General features: G+C 38.8%; 1 protein-coding gene across 2 annotated transcripts in view; it reads left to right on the top strand.

Annotated features, from left to right (window-relative positions):
• The window catches only part of ERICH3 (glutamate rich 3), a 125,933-nt gene that overhangs the window by 92,943 nt on the left and 12,164 nt on the right, over positions 1-20,826 (top strand). For both annotated transcript variants that reach the window (XM_053592748.1, XM_053592747.1), the window contains exon 12: positions 7,867-8,313. In XM_053592748.1, the coding sequence (XP_053448723.1) occupies positions 7,867-8,313 (447 nt within the window). The remainder of the gene's footprint in view (positions 1-7,866; positions 8,314-20,826) is intronic.

Raw genomic sequence — 20,826 nt, 5'->3', positions numbered from 1 at the left:
TTAAGGATTTTTTGGATTTCTGACAAGTCTGTTTTTATTTTGTCTTTGTTGTTTCTGATTGATGAGATTAGAGATTTTACTCTTTTTTTTCTGATCAGGTTGGCCAAAGGTTTATCTATTTTATTGACCTTTTCAAAAAACCAGCTTTTTGATTTATTGATCTGTTGTATTATTCTTTTGTTTTCAATTTCATTTAATTCTGCTCTAATTTTGGTTATTTCTTTTCTTCTACTGGGTTTGGGGTTGGAATGTTTTTCCTTTTCCAGTTGCTTGAGATGTCCCATTAAGTTGTTAACTTCCTCTTTTTCCGTTCTCTTGAGGAAGGCTTGCAGTGCTATAAATTTCCCTCTTACAACTGCCTTTGCGGTGTCCCAGAGGTTCTGATAGTTTGTGTCTTCATTGTCGTTTTGTTCCAAAAAATTGGCGATTTCTTTCTTAATCTCATCTCTGACCCAGCTATCATTCAGCATAAGGTAATTTAACTTCCATGTTTTTGTATAGTATGCAGATTCCTGTTGTTACTCAGTTCAAGTTTTATTCCATGATGGTCCAAGAAGATGCAAGGAATAATTTCTATTCCTTTAAATTTACTGAGGTTGGACTTGTGACCTAAAATGTGGTCAATTTTGGAGTAAGTTCCATGAGCTGATGAGAAGTATGTGTATTCAGTTTTGTTGGGATGAAATGTTCTGTAGATGTCTGCTAAATCTAAATATTGGATGGTTAGGTTTAAATCTAAGATTTCTTTGCTCAGCTTCTTGCTGGAGGATCGATCCAACACTGCCAAAGGAGTGTTGAAATCTCCGACAATTATGGAGCTGGAGGAGATCAAGTTACTCATGTCTGTTAGAGTTTCTCTTATAAATTGAGGTGCATTCTGGTTGCTTGCATAGATATTAATAATTGAGATCTCATCATATTGAGTATTACCCTTAACAAATATGAAGTGACCATTCTTGTCCTTCCTTAGTTTTGTTGGTTTAAAGCCTATTGTATCTGCAAATAAAATTGCAACACCTGCTTTTTTCTGATTACCATTTGCCTGAAATATGGATGACCATCCTTTCACCCTGAGTCTGTATTTATCTTTTAAGTTAAGATGTGACTCTTGTATGCAACAAATATCTGGCTTGAGTTTTTGTATCCAGTCAGCTAACCTATGCCTCTTTAGAGAACAGTTTAAGCCGTTCAAATTAATGGAGAGTATTGGTAAGTCTGGTGGAATTTTGGGACAGTTTTTCAAATGTCCAGTGGACATTTTTAATCCTTTTGCCAGTGTGGAAGTTGGAGTTTGATCCGAAGTTTCTGAGTGAGTTTACTTTTGTGGTATAGGATTGAGTTGGTCATTGTGGAGGATAGGTCTGAGAATATCCTGAAGAGCTGGTTTACTTATGGCAAATGTTTTCAACGTATGAATGTCATTGAAGTATTTACTTTCTCCATCCTAAATGAAACTCAGTTTAGCTGGATACAAGATCCTGGGTTGAAAGTTATTTTGCTTTAGGAGGTTAAAAGTCGATGACCACCCTCTTCTGGCTTGAAAAGTTTCAGCAGAGAGATCTGCAGTTATTCTAATATTCTTTCCTTTGTATGTAATGGTTTTCTTTCACTGGGATGCTTTGAGAATCTTCTCTTTCATATTAACTTTAGTGAAGCTAATTATGATATGCCTGGGGGATGACTTATTGGAGTTGAATCCAGCTGGGGTTCTGAAGCTGTCTGCTATCTGTATTTCAGATTCTCTAGGCATGTCTGGAAAATTTTCTGTCATAATTTCATGCAGAAGGACCTCTGTGCCCATCGAGGCCACATCATCATTCTCAGAAATCCCAATTATTCGTATATTGATCTTCTTGGAATTATCCCATAGTTCTCTGAGTGAATGATCAGTTTTTGCTCTTCATTTTCCTCTTTGAGAGATTTGGAGCGTTCGAAGACTTTATCTTCAATGTCAGAAATCCTCTCTTCTGCTTGCTCCATTCTGTTGCTGAGGGATTCTACTGTATTTTTCATATCTTTGAGGGCTGTAAATTCTTGCTTCAGTGTGTCTAAGTCTTTGGTGGTTTTGTCTTTAAATTCGTTAAATTCTTGAGACAACTTTTGAATTTCTCCTCGAATTCCTAATTCCATTTTATTAATCTTGTCTGCAATCCAAATTCTGAATTCGACTTCTGACATCTCAGCCAGTTGTTTATGAATGGGATCTTCAATTACATCTGCCGTATCTTTTCTTGGGGAGGTTGGTCTATTCTGGTTATTCATGTTACCAGAGTTTTTCCACTGATTCCGTTCCATGGTTATTTTACTCCCTTTGATTTTTCCGCAGGGCTTTATCGAGGCCCGTACAGTGTGTGGCCTGAGAAACTGGGGCCCTGTCTTGTGTGGTGGGGCGAAGTGGTTCTGTCTTGTTTTCAGCTGGTTTCTGTTCAATCCTATTGTAACATTTACTCTGGCTTGAAGTCTCAGCTGTGTGGAAAAACCAGCAATTAAGTCACCCCGCCCGCCCACCTCTGGCACCAATTTGAAAAGGAAAAGGAAAATCAAACCTTCCTACAACCGCATACCCAGGGCACCGCCTGAAATGTCCTCAGTCTATTAGTTCAGTTCAAAAGGTCCAAATTGATTGTCTCAATCGGCACCTGTCTCGGGTGGGAGAGTTCAAGAGATCTCTGGGAACTGGATCACAGGGGTCTGGTGACTCCTCTGATATGGCTTACTCCAGTGCTGTGTGGAGTCAGGAGGAGCCACCTAGCAAATAGATCAGTCTGGGAAGGTTGATGTCTCCTTCCCCACTTTGCCCCTCCGTCAGACCCAATCACTGGTATCTCTGCAGATGGCTAACCCAGTTGCCTGTAGTGAACAGATACTCCAGGGGTTTGCACTTGTCTGAATTGCAAGGAAGTCTGCCAGGCCCCTGCAGTCTGCCGCTATCTAGCAGGAGGAGATGGGGCCTGACATCTTTGAGTGCTTGATGCAGGTGGTGGGAGGGAGGTGTTCACTCAGGCTTAGCCCCGTCCCTGATTGATGTTGCTAACAGAACAGAACAGACAATTTTGCAGGGTTCTGTCTCTGTTTCTGCTGAAATCGCCTACAGAAGACGGGCTGTTCTGAGTTCAAACGTCTTTGCTGCTGGAGGTTTGTGTCCGATTACCTCTCTGAGTCGGCCCTGCCCTGGAAGCTTCCCGGATTTGTGAGCAGCATCAGGCAAATCCTTTGCTCACTGGTGGCCTCCTCTGGTTGTCCAGGGAGACAGGGGGTGTGGCTTCAGAATATCCAGAAGTGAGCCGTTTTGCTTTTGTTTGCGTCCTTATGATCACAGCTTGCCTCAGCAGTGTTGATGTGCGTTCTTCAACCTTCTCTCTTGGTGTGGCTCAAATCCACCAGGATACTTACTAAAGTCCTGTCCCTTAACTCTCCTTCTGGATGGGAGCCTCTGTGGAAAGCTGGCTTCAGTCCGCCATCTTGTCTCTCCCCCGATTCCTTGGTCTTGTAGCACATCACCTGACACCCAGAAAGTTCTCAATGTGCATTCAGTGGACAACTGAATTTCTGTAAGTGGGTAGGAAGGTGGTGGACAGCACAGAGCCTCAGTTATGAGGGGACAGAGCAATGTGCATCCTGAATTGGCTGGGCTGGTGTTGACTGTGAACATGTGTGTGGCTGGGTGTGTATCAAACCGGCAACCACGAGTGTATCAAACCAGCAATTAGGCGGGGTAAACAGCAGGGATTCCTGGCATGCAGGCACATGCACCCATGTGCCATCTTTGTGAATGCCTACACAGGGTTCCATAATATTCGTTAAACAACTGAGTGGCATGTATATTTTCATACAAATAGCATCCTTATCATTGTTATAAATAAACCAGAGAAGGGATTGATTGACTGCTTTTTCTTTCTATGTATTCATATCTCACACATCAGAGTGTTTTCAATGCGTTTTAGTTTAGTGGCCAAAATGAAACATGGCCATGAGAGAGATACAAAGGATGACAAACTGTATTTCATGAGTTTTGATCTCGAGGAGAGAGCTGTGTTCCATGTGTTATGCTTGTGTGCTAACAGTGGAGAGCTAGCTGAGGTGGGCCATGGTGGCCTAAGACTGCGGATGCTTCCCATTTGAAGGCCCTTTAGCAAGTAGAGAGGTTACGGTTTTAGGAGGAGTTTTTTTTTTTTTTTTTTTTACAAAATTTGCTACATTTGAGCTAATGGACACTGGGTATTATTTAACCTCTTTGGACCTGTATCACAGGATTAAATGGGATGTTCGTAAAGTGCTTATGTCATTGTTTGATACATTGTTGGCACACAATCATTATCAAGGTTTGTCAATTTTCCTCAGTAAGTGATGGCTGTGATATCACTCAACATCAGAAGGAAATCATAAGAAAATATTTATTAGACTATACCTCATGTGTGATGTCATAGAGGAAAAAACTATAACCTATAAAGAAATAATTGTTCCATTTGATTAGGTTAAAGTTTTTCCAATGTAATTTCTACAACGATTTATGGAAAGCAAGTAAAATTATCTCCCTTTTATGGCCAAGAAAACAAAGGCTTAGAGAAATTACATATGGAAGTCAAAGTGAGTAAGTAGCCAAGTTGTGATGGAAGCACTTAGCTTTGTCTGACTGAAGAGCATATTATTTTCTTTCAGTCTTACATTATGTGAAATGCAATTTTAATTGCAGTGATGTGATAGGAGCAATAGTTATCAATGAGTAGTTACCAAGGATACGAAGAGGGGAGAAGGATCTGGTGACTATTGAGTGCAGAGAGATCCTTCTTAGACATGGAACAGTGACACCAAATCTGCTGGCTTTGGCCACGGCCTCTGGCCATGAGTGCAAATCTCTTCTTTGCCAAAACGTCAGTATCAGGAGCAAACACTGGAGACACAGGTGAAATTGGAGAGGAAGCAGAGTGTTTAACATGTGATTTAAAGATAATTTTGCCCTCCTAATGATAAAGGAGGTTCATATATGTTTTCTCAAAGTTCCTTTAATAAACATTTGAATAAATAAATGAATAAATAAAATTAGTTTTGAAAATATCATTCAAAGGCCCTGAAGCTTTTGGAGTTTTTTTGTAGGCAAAGTCTTACTTGGCCTAGTGTCTGTATGGAAATGAGAGCAAGAAATGAGAGTGAATCTTAATTATATTATGAAGTTAGAGAGAAATTTGAAAACTGAAATGAGTTTATATGGAGGTTAGGTGCCCTTGTTACTTCGAGGCCATTCATTCTTCTGGGTGTTTCTTCTCTTAAAGGAATGTCTCAAAATTGAACCAGAGTGTGTTTCAGCCCTTTGAAATAAAATAATCAATTAGTAGAATCTACTAAAGAAACATAGAGGAGGGCGGCGCCTGTGGCTCAAGGAGTAGGGCGCCAGTCCCATATGCCAGAGGTGGCGGGTTCAAACCTAGCCCGGCCAAAAACCACAAAAAAAAAAAAAGAAACATAGAGGAGCACTGAAATTTTTATTATTATATGAAAAACTCTCAGAGCCAAAAGTGGGAGTCATCATGTTAGTGTTCAGATGGTAGATGTATTTTTGGAAGCTCAGAACAACTTAACATTGTGTTCTCACTAACTGTGCAATTAATGAAAGTTACTGATGAAAGCACAAATAATGAAAACTATTGAACAAACCACTTATTTCTTTTAAATAAACATAAGACACTTAAGGTTGGGGGAGCTACTAATAATGGACCCTACATTTTGTAATTGATACAGATAAGATGGGGAACAACCCTCCTGGATCTGCCGTTCCCTACAGAGAGACAGCATATTCAGATTTTACAAAATGGATAATAAAGAATGAGTGGCTAGAATATGATTCCTTTGAAAAATAGAGGGCATCTGGTGTTTGTCAACACATTGGGATATAAGAACAAATGGAATCATAGTTAAAGGCTTTTTTGAGTTTGTGTGTTACTGCTGTGTAGCACCTCTCAAATCTGTGTGGAAACTCTGATACACCTTTGAGACTCTACTTACAAGGCTAAGGCCTGTCCTGGAGAGCTGGTGGAGCTGGAGGGATGGGGAGAAGAGAAAAAGGGTAAAGACAGGTATTTCTTCCCTTATGCTCCATGTTAGCTGCTATAGCTGTCTGTGTAGCTGCCATGTAGAAATGAAAGAAACAGAAGCAAGAGTAGGGACTGCGAAGAAACAAGAGAGCTCGGCAGCATTGAAATGTAGGCTATTTCACTATGTTTACATGGAGGGACCTGGAACATATTCTCCTGAGTGAAGTATCTCAAGAATGGAGGAAAAAGTATCCAATGTGCTCAGTACTTCTATGAAACCTACTTCTATTTACTCACACTTTGTTATGAAAGATAGAACACAACTGTAGCCCAGGATGAAGGAGAGAAATGGAGTGGGAAGGGAGAGGTGGGGGAAGGTTGGTTGGAGGGAGGGTAAAAGGTGGGACCACACCTATGGAGCATATTGCAGGGGTACAAGTCAAATCTGTCAAATGTAGAACATAAATGTCTTGACACAATAATCAAATAAATGAGGCGAAAGCTGTGTTGATTGGTTTGATGTAACCACGTCAGATGGTATAAAAAAATCAACACATTGTACCCCACATATGTATAAATTTATTCATGATCTATGTGTATTTGACTTAATAAAAAAAAGAAAATATATTCTATAAAACATAAACACAGATCTATTGGTTCAAAAGGCAGAAGCAAGTTTGTATTTCTCTTACGCACAACAGTAGCGAGGCTACATCTTTCTTGTAGTGATCCCAGGCATGTGTCACTTCCTTGGAGTTTGTTCAAAAGTTTTGGGTAGTACAGACACCATTTTGGGCTACTCTAAGTTCATACACTGCATATCTCTAGCACCCCATCAGTATACTGCTAGATTCCCTAGAATGTTTTTACTGACTCTGTGTGCCCAACACCCTCTGCCCCCTTCAAAGGACTGCCTAGTCTACTGGAGATGCTTCCCTCTCTGGCACAAAGAGCCCAGAAATTCCAGGGATTTTATGTTGTCCTGAGGTTGCCCATAGCCAATGTCTGACTAGTCCAAAGTACAAGAGACTAGCTCCTTCCTAATATAAATAATATTCTTCTACCGTGTTACACTTCAGAGGTCCCCATGGGCTCAAGCTGAGGCTGAGATGTTGCTCGAAATAGCTTCCTTGGTTGATTTCATCCCTTCTTTGCTTCCCCCACTCCCTTAAGAGATTCTCCTGGAACACATTCTTAATACATCCCTTGCACATGAACTTCATCTCAGTGTCTGCTTCTGAGGAATGTGAAATAAGACAAAACCTCCTCCTACACACACCCACACACATGTAGGACCTAGGAATATTTACTAAGTGTCTAGGTGCTGCGTTCATGCATAGTCACTATACCCAGAGACCAGGGTGTACTGGGATTAAGGATATTGCAGTAGTTAATTTAAGTTTCATGCACACAAAATACTGTGGCTATATACATGTAAGAAAATAAGTGTTCTTGCTGTACAAACACTTTTTTAGAGTTTTTCTATAATAAAATAGATGTTTTATCATTAAATAAAATTCCAATAAATAAAACAGATGTTTTTTCCATTAAATAAAATTCCAATAAATAAAACAGAGGATTTTCCTTTAAAATGACTTTGAAAAAATAAAAACAGGGTTGATTCTGTTAAATTGATCTCCTGTTGTAAATATCTATAGAGTCATAGATTAAAGGTTTTTCTTTATCATGACAATTATGTAGACCTTATGCGGAAAGGGTATCATATCTGTACTAAGCTATATTTTTAAAATTTTAGCGTGATTATTAACATAATTCTTACAATTAAACTGATTGCTTTATGGAACAACAGTGATGTCATTTTTTTTATTGTTTGTAGGTATAAAAATGACATCCTTAGCCTCATTCAGAAGTCATCACTATTCGAGTGGCAGCGAGGATGAGTCTCCACTGCGAGACAGGGAAGTCCACACTGAAAACAGCACAGAAGAAAGTTCCAGAAGTTCATCTCCCCAGGAGCTGAGTGAAAATGATGAGCTGGGACAACCCCACCTTCTGATTGAGGAATCCTTAGAAACTGAAACTGAAGACCAAAAAGTAACAAAAGCAGACGTGGAGACCAAATCTCCGCCAAGACAGGAAGACTTTGAGAACATTCTTGAGGAAGAAATAGAGCGAGGAATTCCAGAGATGGCAGAGAGTTCATCTGAGAAGTCCAGGAAACAGGTGTCTGTAGGAGAAAAGGAAAAGAAGAGTAAGCTGCAGGAAGGAAGCACTTCTAAGGTGAAGGACAAAAAGGCAGGTTTCCTTGGGGTGGAGACAGGTGGTAAGTACGGCCATTGAGTTCACCTGCCATTGTCCGCACGCATGGAAACTGGTCATTGTATTCTGCCAAAGCTTGGGAAACACTGCTGTGACAATACTTTAGGGATCTGATAATTTTCCTGTTTCTCTTTGTCACATAATCATACGTGTATTTTCAGCTTGCTGTTTTCCTTCTATTGCATTTAAAAGATCACTCGATAATTCATATATAGCTTGTTTCCTATTTTCTGTAAATTCCTTCCTATGGTAATTCTATCTCAAGAATCAAATAAAGCACAATGTGTGTCTGAAGGCAAGGTATGTGTGGCTTTTTAGAGATTATTGAATACTAGTAATGCCATTTGCTCTATGCTATACGTGGATTTATAGAGATTCAGCTGACATGGATAAATGCTTCACAAGTTCCAGGCACAGTTCTAAACACTTCCCTATTATTAACTCATCGCATCCTCACCATCCTCACAACAGCCCAATCTCTCTATGAAAGTTGGGTTCTAGATAAAAAATTGTGGCTTGAAGAGGAAAAGACTCCCAAAACTATACAGTTAATAAGGGGCTCTTCCAGGATTTGAATTCAGGCAGCATGGTTCCGGAGTTTATAAAGCTTTCTACTGTATTTAGACATAGGTAAAACATAGAAAGGTTTTCTAAGAAATTCGGTGCTTCGAGTTCTTCTTTGAAACAGAGTTGGTTTCTGGTTGCTGGGGCTGCTGAGTGGGTGTGCTTGTTCCCTGTGAAGTTGGAAGAGTGAGAGCATCAGGACATAGGACCTTAGACTGAGGAAGGTCAATGCTCGTCTCAACATTAGGATGGCAGAGAAAGGCCTGGCCTGCGTCCTGTGGACGGCAATTGTGCCTCCCAGATCCCCGGATGTTGGGTAGTACCCGATGCCCATTAAATGGTTCCACGGTCCTTCTGTTCTCTCTCGTTTGTCTTCCCTGCCTGTGTAGTGAGCATGCTTAATTCCAAGATAAAATTTGCATTTTATTATTAATAAAATCCATCTTTAAGAAAAAAATTATGAATATTTTTAATGCTTATGTTTCTTTTAGGCCCTTTAAAGCTATTAATCACACCAGCAGGGCCTACCTCTAGGAATTAAGGATGTTGGCTAGTTCCCTATCATATTGCCCATTCTTGTAAACCTTCCGCTAAGTGTGCAGGGCTCCAGAGTCAGTAAGAAATGTGTAAGAGAGGGTTGCTCTCAGAAAATGGTCAGAGGAAGGCTTGGCATACCACTATTGGAGATTAGTAGTAAATCACAAAATCGGGGAAGGAACAAAATTCTGTGAGGCTCCAACCCATTTGCTTGGAGGTTTTCATGAAGAACATGCTTGAGAGACCTTAAAAGTTAGATAAAAATTTGAAGGTGGAATGCAGGTATATGAAACCCTTCCAGATAGTGGGGCATAGCCAGGAATATGACCTTTGAATAAGTTTTCAAAAATTGCTTCAGAACAGAGTTTGACAAACTTTAGCCCATGGGCGAAATCTGACCCACCACTGTCTTTCTATATCTTTTTGTTTTGTCTATAGTTTTTATATTTTTAAATGGTCCACAAACCCCTTAAAAGGTTCTAACTGGGCCTTTGCAGGAAAAGTTTGTCAATTTCTACCGTAGAATCATAATACAGAGTCCCAACATTTTCAAAGGTATTTTGCCATGTATGAATCAGGATTCTTGTTAAAATATATTTATTACCTTTTTATAAAATAATTCAAGTCTGTGCTCTCATTATTAAATTCTGGTGTGTGTAAGTGTATCTAGGACATTTATAGAATAAAGCAAGCTGCTAATCAAAAAAGGTAGAGGTGTTAAAGTTCGGTAGAAACATTGACATTGGTTTTATTTGTTTTGGGTTTTCACCTCAGAAAAACAGATTGTTTACTTGGATTTATTTAAGTAAACATCTTTGTTTTCTTTCTTTTTTTTTTTTTATTGTTGGGGATTCATTGAGGGTACAATAAGCCAGGTTACACTGATTGCAATTGTTAGGTAAAGTCCCTCTTGCAATCATGTCTTGCCCCCATAAAGTGTGACACACACCAAGGCCCCACCCCCTCCCTCCATCCCTCTTTCTGCTTTTCCTCCCCCCCATAACCTTAATTGTCATTAATTGTCCTCATATCAAAATGGAGTACATAGGATTCATGCTTCTCCATTCTTGTGATGCTTTACTAAGAATAATGTCTTCCACTTCCATCCAGGTTAATACGAAGGATGTAAAGTCTCCATTTTTTTAAATAGCTGAATAATATTTGATGGTATACACATACCACAGCTTGTTAATCCATTCCTGGGTTGGTCGGCATTTAGGCTGTTTCCACATTTTGGCGATTGTAAATTGAGCTGCAATAAACAGTCTAGTACAAGTGTCCTTATGATAAAAGGATTTTTTTCCTTCTGGGTAGGTGCCCAGTAATGGGATTGCAGGATCAAATGGGAGGTCTAGCTTGAGTGCTTTGAGGTTTCTCCATACTTCCTTCCAGAAAGGTTGTACTAGTTTGCAGTCCCACCAGCAGTGTAAAAGTGTTCCCTTCTCTCCACATCCACGCCAGCATCTGCAGTTTTGAGATTTTGTGATGTGGGCCATTCTCACTGGGGTTAGATGATATCTCAGGGTTGTTTTGATTTGCATTTCTCTAATATATAGAGATGAGGAACATTTTTTCATGTGTTTGTTAGCCATTCGTCTGTCGTCTTTAGAGAAGGTTCTATTCATGTCTCTTGCTCATTGATAAATGGGATTGTTGGCTTTTTTCATGTGGATTAATTTGAGTTCTCTATAGATCCTAGTTATCAAGCTTTTGTCTGATTGAACATATGCAAATATCCTTTCCCATTGTGTAGGTTGTCTCTTTGCTTTGGTTATTGTCTCCTTAGCTGTACAGAAGCTTTTCAGTTTAATGAAGTCCCATTTGTTTATTTTTGTTGTTGTTGCAATTGCCATGGCAGTCTTCTTCATGAAGTCTTTCCCCAGGCCAATACCTTCCAGTGTTTTTCCTATGCTTTCCTTGAGGATTTTTATTGTTTCATGCCTTAAATTTAAGTCCTTTATCCATCTTGAGTCAATTTTTGTGAGAGGGGAAAGGTGTGGGTCCAGTTTCAGTCTTTTACATGTAGACATCCATTTCTCCCAACACCATTTATTGAATAGGGAGTCTTTCCCCCAAGGTATGTTCTTGTTTGGTTTATCAAAGATTAGGTGGTTGTAAGCTGTTAGCTTCATTTCTTGGTTTTCAATTCGATTCCAAGTGTCTATGTCTCTGTTTTTGTGCCAGTACCATGCTGGCTTGAGCACTATGGCTTTGTAGTACAGACTAAGATCTGGTATGCTGATGCCCCCAGCTTTATTTTTATTACTAAGAACTGCCTTAGCTATACGGGTTTTTTTCCAGTTCCATACAAAATGCAGAATCATTTTCTCCAAATCTTGAAAGTACGATGTTGGTATTTTGATAGGAATGGCATTGAATAGGTAGATTGCTTTGGGAAGTATAGACATTTTAACAATGTTGATTTTTCCCATCCATGAGCATGGTATGTTCTTCCATTTGTTAATATCCTCTGCTATTTCCTTTCTGAGGATTTCATAGTTTTCTTTATAGAGGTCCTTCACCTCCTTCGTTAGGTAAATTCCTAGGTATTTCATTTTCTTTGAAACTATGGTGAAGGGAGTTGTGTCCTTAATTAGCTTCTCATCTTGACTGTTATTGGTGTATACAAAGGCTACTGACTTGTGGACATTGATTTTATATCCTGAAACATTACTGTATTTTTTGATGACTTCTAGGAGTCTTGTGGTTGAGTCTTTGGGGTTCTCTAAGTATAAGATCATGTCGTCAACAAAGAGGGAGAGTTTGACCTCCTCTGCTCCCATTTGGATTCCCTTTATTTCCTTGTCTTGCCTAATTGTATTGGCTAGAACTTCCAGCACTACATTGAATAGTAAAGGTGACAGAGGACAACCTTGTCTGGTTCCAGTTCTAAGAGGAAAAGCTTTCAGTTTTACTCCATTCAGTAAAATATTAGCTGTGGGTTTGTCATAGATAGCTTCAATCAGTTTTAGAAATGTGCCACCTATGCCTATAATCTTCAGTGTTCTAATTAGAAAAGGATGCTGGATTTTATCCAATGCTTTTTCTGCATCTATTGAGAGGATCATGTGATCTTTATTTTTGCCTCTGTTAATATGGTGGATAACATTTATGGACTTGTGTCTGTTAAACCAGCCCTGCATCCCTGAGATGAAGCCTACTTGATCATGATGAATGACTTTTTTGATGATAAGCTGTAATCTATTGGCTAGGATTTTGTTGAGAATTTTTGCATCTATATTCATGAGTGAGATTGGTCTGAAATTCTCCTTTTTGGTTGGGTCTTTTCCTGGTTTTGGTTTCAGGATGATGTTTGCTTCATAGAATATGTTGGGGAAGATTCCTTCTTCCTCAATTTTTTGGAATAATTTCTGCAGTACAGGAATAAGCTCTTCCTTGAAGGTTTGATAGAATTCTGGTGTGAAGCCATTTGGAGCAGAGCATTTTTTGGTTGGAAGATTTTTTATTGTTTCTTTGATCTCAGTGCTTGAAATTGGTCTGTTCAGGAGCTCTATTCCTTCCTGGCTAAGTCTAGGGAGAGGGTGTGATTCCAAATATTTACCCATTTCCTTCACATTGTCAAATTTCTGGGCATAGAGTTTCTGGTAGTATTCAGAGATGATCTCTTGTATCTCTGTGGGATCAGTTGTTATTTCCCCTTTATCATTTCTGATTGAGGTTACTAGAGATTTTACTTTTCTATTCCTCGTTAGTCCGGCCAATGGTTTATCTATTTTATTTATTTTTTCAAAAAACCAACTCCTTGTTTCATTAATTTTCTGAATGATTCTTTTGTTTTCAATTTCTTTCATCTCTGATTTGATTTTCGATATTTCTTTTCTTCTACTGAGTTTAGGCTTAGATTGTTCTTCATTTTCCAATTCCATAAGATGGCTTGTGAGATTGTTGATGCGCTCTCTTTCTGTTTTTCGAATGTAGGCATCTAAAGCGATGAATTTTCCTCTCAAAACTGCTTTTGCAGTATCCCACAGGTTTTGGTAGCTTGTGTCTTCATTGTTGTTATGCTCAAGGAAGTTAATGATTTCCTGTTGTATTTCTTCCTGCACCCATCTGTTATTCAGCAGAAGATTGTTTAATTTCCATGCCTTTGGGTGGGGTCGAGCATTTTTGTTAGAGTTGAGTTCCACCTTTAGTGCCTTATGGTCTGAGAAGATACAAGGCAAAATTTCAATTCTTTTGATTCTGTTGATATTTGTTTTGTGTCCCAGGATATGATCAATTTTGGAGAATGTTCCATGGGGTGATGAGAAGAATGTATATTCTTTATCTTTGGGATGGAGTGTTCTATATGCGTCTATCAAGCACAGTTGTTCTAGGGTCTCATTTAAATCTCTTATATCTTTGTTTAATTTCTGTTTAGAGGATCTGTCCAGTTCTGTAAGAGGAGTGTTAAAGTCCCCTGTTATTATGGTATTATCAGATATCATATTGCTCAGACTGAGTAAGGTCTGTTTCAAGAATCTGGGAGCATTTAAATTGGGTGCATAAATACTTAGAATTGAAATGTCTTCTTGTTGTATTTTTCCCTTGACCAATATAAAGTGACCGTCTTTGTCTTTTTTGACTTTAGTTGCTTTAAATCCACATGTATCTGAAAATAAGATTGCAACTCCTCTTTTCTTCTGAATTCCATTTGCCTGAAAAATTGTCTTCCAACCCTTGACTCGGAGCTTTAATTTGTCTTTTGAAGCCAGGTGTGTTTCTTGCAGACAGCAAATGGATGGCTTGTGTTTTTTAATCCAGTTAGCCAATCTGTGTCTCTTCAGTGGGGAGTTCAAGCCATTAACATTTATTGAGATAATTGATAAGTGTGGTAGTATTCTATTCATCTTATTTGGTGAGAGTCCATTGCTTAGTTTTATCTTTTGCATCAGTGTGGAGGTTAGGTTCTGTCCTTTAATTTCTGAGTTCTTACATTGCTACTGATCTATTGTGGTGGTCAGTGTGCAGACAGGTTGAAGTATTTCCTGTAGAGCTGGTCTTGTTGTGGCGAATTTCCTCAATGTTTGTATATCCGTAAATGATTTGATTTCTCTGTCAATTTTTAAGCTTAGCTTAGCAGGGTACAGAATTCTGGGCTGGAAGTTGTTCTGTTTAAGTAGATTAAAGGTAGATGACCATTGTCTTCTTGCTTGGAAAGTTTCATTAGAGAAGTCTGCAGTCACTCTGATGGATTTGCCCCTATAGGTCAACTGGTGCTTACTCCTGGCAGCTTGCAGAATCTTTTCTTTTGTCTTGACTTTGGACAGGTTCATCACAATGTGTCTTGGAGAAGCTCGGTTAGAGTTGAGGTGACATGGGGTCCGATATCCCTCTGAAAGCAGTGTGTCAGAATCTTTGGTGATATTTGGGAAATTTTCTTTTATAATATTCTCTAGTATGGCTTCCATTCCTCTGGGGCATTCTTCTTCCCCTTCTGGAATTCCTATAACTCGTATGTTGGAATGCTTCATAAAGTCCCTTAATTCTGACAGTGAATGTTCTGCTTTCTCTCTCTTCTTTTCTGCCTCTTTTACTATCTGAGTTATCTCAAGAACTTTGTCTTCTACCTCTGAAATTCTTTCTTCTGCATGGTCTAACCTATTGCTGATACTTTCCATTGCATCTTTAAGTTCCCTAATTGACCGTTTCAGATCCTTCAGCTCTGCTATATCCTTTTTATATTCTTCATATCATTCATCTCTTATTTGATTCTGTTTTTTGATTTCCTTTTGGTTATTTTCCACTTTATTAGCAGTTTCCTTCATTGTTTCCATCATTTCATTCATTGTTTTCAACACGTGTATTCTAAATTCCCTTTCTGTCATTCCTAACATTTCTTTATAGGTGGAATCCTCTGCAGTAGCTACCTCATGGTCCCTTGGCGGGGTTGTTCTGGACTGATTCTTCATGTTGCCTGGAGTTTTCTGCTGATTCTTCCTCATGAGTGACTTCTTTTATCTGTTTCCTTGCCCAAATTTTCCTTGCACTTCCTCTTGCTCTTTAAGTTCCCGTGCCCGTGGATGTTTTTCCACTGTTTTAGTCCTCCTCTTGGGGTCCAGAAGTCTCTCGCTGATTCCCTGTATCCTCACAGGGGTGATGATAGGTAGATCCCACCAGCCAGAGATGCCTGGAGTCCTATCTCCCCAGACTCACGGTGCCCAGATGCAAGGAAGCTGGTACTCGGCCGCCATCTTGCTCTTCCTCCTCTTTTTTTTTTTTTTTTTTAGTAGGATACATGTAACGGAAGTTAGAATTAGGTAATAGATTGCAGAGATGTTGCATTGTGATGTTACCTGAGAGTCTACTTTCATAAAATTCTTTTGAAAGGTTTAAAAAAATAAATACAGGGTGGCCATAAAGTTTGTGTGCAATTAAAAATTTCACATTATTTAATTGCACACAAACTTTATGGCCACTCTGTATTCTCAGTGTTCTTCTAGGAATAAAACCTTCTAAGAAAATTTCAGATTAAACCATCCAGATTCCAACTGAATGGTTCATTATCAGAATATCAGTGCAAAAATGTTACAGCAAATTCCACTTTCTTGAGTCTTCAGTGAGATGGTACAGGAAGAGAGAGTTAGAACAAACTTTAGATCTTTGACATGAGGACCATGTAGGTGGCTACTCTGCAAAAACACAGTTCATGTAGTTAGACCAGAAAGTTGGTGAAGTCATGAAATTGAAATTGGATATATTTTACTTAGATTCCTAATTAGAAACTTAGGTTGAAATGAAATGAGGGCAGATAGGATGTTTAAAAGACTCGCATATTTGTATGGTACTGAATGAATGATTTTTTCAATTAGTTTAGAATAAAAACTGGTATTATGGTAACAATAGATTTATTGGCTAAAAAAGTTATATATAATTCATAATGGTTTATATCATCTAAGATAAAACAATTTAATATGAATTGTTTTTACTTAAGATCGCAACACTGGATAAATAAGCCCAGTCATTGCCAATCACACCTCTTAGGTTGATAGCATAAAATGATATCATCCTTCTTTTTGTTTTATAATCTTTCCTTTAATTGGGCTTTGTCTAGTCCATCAGCAAATCAGATTAATTGTATAAAATTTGCTGTACATAGTGAAGTGAATGAAGTAAAAAGACTAATTTCTAGCTATAATGAGATAGCTTCCTTATAAGTTAATTTAGTACTATAGGGCATAGTTTTATTTTAATATGTTTTTTCCTGTTATTTTCAGTTTAAGTTGTCATAATGCACTGTGACACAGTCTTGGCAATCTGTTCGAAGGGTGGAACAATTTGTGTGCATTTGCGACGCTAATATTATTTATGCATTATGAATATAAATAAAATAAAGAGTGGTGTATTTTAATGTAAATTAGAGTGTGGAATGTATATGGAAGTAGGCATTTTATGTTTTGATATGTCAATCAGGAAAAAGCACACTGCTTAGCCAAACCTAAGTAATGTTTATAACTACAATGAAATGCAATTTTGTCATCATGAGGGCAGGATAAAATGGTCCTGATGAAAGACCAAGAAAATCATGTGTTATGAGCTGAGGTCTAAATACAATTGTCACACAAACTGTGCAAGTGTTTGGTTGTTTTTTCCAATAGATTGTTTTCTGTTGATAAATATTTGTTGAGAAATAACTGTTCTCAGTGTGAGCACAGCCAACTCCCTGTCTATCTGGAGTTTATATTTTAGGAGGGAGCTGTGAGGTATCCGGGATAAGTGCTAGAAGGAAAAATAAATCAGACAAAGGACAAGAGTGATGGTTTGAGGAAGGTATAGCATTTTAGGGATGTTCTCTAATGATGGTAAATTTGCAAAGAGATCTGAATGAAGTGTGGGAGGGAAAGGGTCACTCCCTCTTCTGTAGGAACCATCCCATGGAACAGAGGGTTCAGCAAGTCCAGAGGCCCCAAGTTGGGAGCAGAACTGCTGAATGATTTTCAAAGGTAGCTGATGTGACGGAGGTGGCGTGAACAAGGTGGAGTGCCGCGAGATGAGTGCAGGTTATTAGGAGGAATTTACAAAGACAGGCAACCTTTCCTCTGGAAAAAGTTGAGCGGACAAATGACGTGAACTGAAAACTTTGAAAGATGATTCTTGCTAATGCATAAGAGGATAGACTAGCTTTCTGTACCTGTCTTTTTAACAGCTGTTGTCTTGAGTTCATAATTAATCCTAGTTTTTTGTGGGCTATGTTTCAATGTCAAAGGTAACACAAGAACATCTTCACGGTGTAGGCTGATGATCTTGGTCATGAATTTTGTCATGCTGAGTTTGTTGAGGAGATAAATAACAGGCTACACGAGGAATTTTTAAAGCACAAGAATGCTTTTTTTCCAAGGTGACCAGGGAACTTGGCATAAACTTGAGTGTATTTTTACTCTTACGTTCTTAAAATTTGGGTGAAAATTCTTAGCAAAACTTTCTTCCAATATTAAATTGTGCAGGATTCTAGCATGTGCTAAGATGAGATCAGTGTGTTTTGTTTTGCAAGTAGCATGGGAGAAGGAAGGAATGATGTGGATGTCACTGAGACTTCAGTAGAGGGAGTATAAAGGATGGAACGTATACCAAAGTAGAGCACTGGTGTTTTGACATTTGGGAGTTAGGCGAAAAGAACTGATAATGAGGATAAAGTAAGTATGACATAAAAGAGACTCGTATTTTTTTTTTTTTATGGTTTAAATCATTTTTTAAAGTTCTGTGTTGGTGTTTCCACTTCCCTTCACCTTACTGCCCACGTCCCATAGACACTATTGACTAGAAACACTCAAGAATTTGTCCCACCCTTACCTGTGGCTTCGCATTCCCCGGTTTCAGTCACCCACTATCAATTATGGTCTACTGTCCTTTAAAAATTAGATTATTATTATTATTATTTTTTTTGAGACAGAGTCTCAAACTGCCGCTCTGGGTAGAGTACCATGGCATTACAGCTCACAGCAACCTCCGACTCCTGGGCTCAAGCGATTTTCCTGCCTCTGCCTCTCACATAGCTGGGACTACAGGCGTCAACCATAACACCCGGCTATTTTTTGGTTGCAGCTGACGTTGTTTGGCGGGCCCGGGCTGGATTTGAACCCGCCAGCGTAGGTGTATGTGGCTGGTGCCTTTAGCCCCTTGAGCCACAGACGCCAAGCCTAAAAATTAGATTTTTATTATAGGTATGTATATACAGGAAAAAGTATTATAAATAGAGTTCAATACTTTCTATGGTTTCAAGCACTTCCTAGGAGTCTTGAATGTATCCCCCACAGATAAGGGGAAATGACTGCGCTCTAAAAAGAAAGAAACGACAGACCCCTAAGAAAGGATGATACAAGAAATTGAAGTTCTTGGGTAATTTCTCTGACTTTTCTTCTTACTCCTCTGCATATTTTTCTTTTCATCTGAGCTGGCCAGTGATGACATCTAAAGCCTTACCACAGTGAACAATTAGAAAAAGAAAGTAATGTGAATTTATTCTGTCCCATGTTGCATTATTTTTTTTTTTCCATTTTGCATTATTTTTAAGGAGAAAAATGGCCTGGCAGATCTGTAAAATTGTGGGGGAAATGAAAAGGAAAGAAAGGAACAACATGAGAACAGAAGAATTACCAAAAACTCAGGAAAGTGGAAATACACACTACCCTGCAGCTATGTCCAGCCTGCACCATTACAACCCTCAGCAGCAGCAGCCTAAATATTTTTTTCCCTAAAATCAAAGGTATTTAAAAAATACTTTAAAGTGTCCTATATCATCTAAAGGATGTTTTTCTAAGAAATTTTCTGTACCATTTTGGTAGTAATGCTGTGAGAACTAAGAATTACCTCTGACTCTGTGGTCACCTTTATAGAGAAGTAAAGGATCGTTATCTAGTCCCCGTGTTCCACCCAGGTCGGTACCGTCTCAGGAAAACCCTTTACTCACGGGGCCTGTGTTTCAGACGTGAAACTATAAAAATACTAGAAGAGAGTGCAGGGAAAACCCTTGAAGAAATTGGGTTGGGCGAGTTTTTTATGAGAAGGACCCCCCGGGCAATTGAAGCTGCTTCAAAAATACACTATTGGGACTTGATCAAACTAAAAAGCTTCTGCACAGCCAAGAACACAGTAAGTAAAGCAAGCAAACAGCCCTCAGAATGGGAGAAGATATTTGCAGGTTATGTCTCCGACAAAGATTTAATAACCAGAATCCACAGAGACCTCAAACGCATTAGCAAGAAAAGAACAAGGGATCCCATTGCAGGCTGGGCAAGGGATTTGAAGAGAAACTTCTCTGAAGAAGACAGGTGCATGGCCTTCAGACATATGAAAAAATGCTCATCACCTTTAATCATCAGAGAAATGCAAATCAAAACTACTTTGAGATATCATCTAACGCCAGTGAGACTAGCCTATATCACAAAATCCCAAGACCAGAGATGTTGGCGTGGATGTGGAGAAAAGGGAACACTTTTGCACTGCTGGTGGGAATGCAAATTAATACATTCCTTTTGGAAAGATGTTTGGAGAACACTTAGAGATCTAAAAATAGATCTGCCATTCAATCCTGTAATCCCTCTACTGGGCATATACCCAGAAGACCAAAAATCACACCATAACAAAGATATTTGTATCAGAATATTTATTGCAGCCCTATTCATAATTGCTAAGTCATGGAAAAAGCCCAAGTGCCCATCGATCCACGAATGGATTAATAAATTGTGGTATATGTACACCATGGAATATTATGCAGCCTTAAAGAAAGATGGAGACTTTACCTCTTTCGTGTTTACATGGATGGAGCTGGAACATATGCTTCTTAGTAAAGTGTCTCAAGAATGGAAGAAAAAGTACCCAATGTACTCAGCCCTACTATGAAACTAATTTAAGGTTTTCACATGAAAGCTATAACCCAGTTACAACCTAAGAATAGGGAGAAGGGGGAAAGGGAGGGGAGGGAGGGGGGAGGTAGGTGGAGGGAGGGGGATTAATGGGATTATACCTGCGGTGCATTTTACAAGGGAATATGTGAATCCTAGTAAATGTGGAATGTAAAGGTCTTAGCAAAATAACTAAGAAAATGCTACAAAAGCTATGTTCACTAGTGTGATGAAAATGTGTCAAACGATCTATGAACCAAGTGTATGGTGCCCCATGATCATATTAATGTACACAGCTATGATTTAATAAAAATAAATAAATAAATAAAATTAAAAAAAAAAGAGAGGTAAAGGACAGGAACCTTAAGGGGCGAAGAGCTAAACAGAGAGAGGGAACAAAGTGTGTGTCACACACGGCTGAGATGGGGTCTCAGCAGACACAGTCCTCTCTTACTATGTGTGGAAAACAGCTGAGGTTAGACACCAACCACGTTCTTGCTTTTAAGTTTCAGTTTCAGAAAAATATCTGAGAAAAAATGACCAAGTGAAGACTTTTCTAGTCTGACACCTATTAA

The sequence above is a fragment of the Nycticebus coucang genome, chromosome 5 (genome assembly GCF_027406575.1).
Source record: "Nycticebus coucang isolate mNycCou1 chromosome 5, mNycCou1.pri, whole genome shotgun sequence".
NCBI lineage: Eukaryota > Metazoa > Chordata > Mammalia > Primates > Lorisidae > Nycticebus > Nycticebus coucang.
Note: the sequence above shows the minus strand (reverse complement) of the source record. Positions and strands in the feature narration are given on the sequence as shown.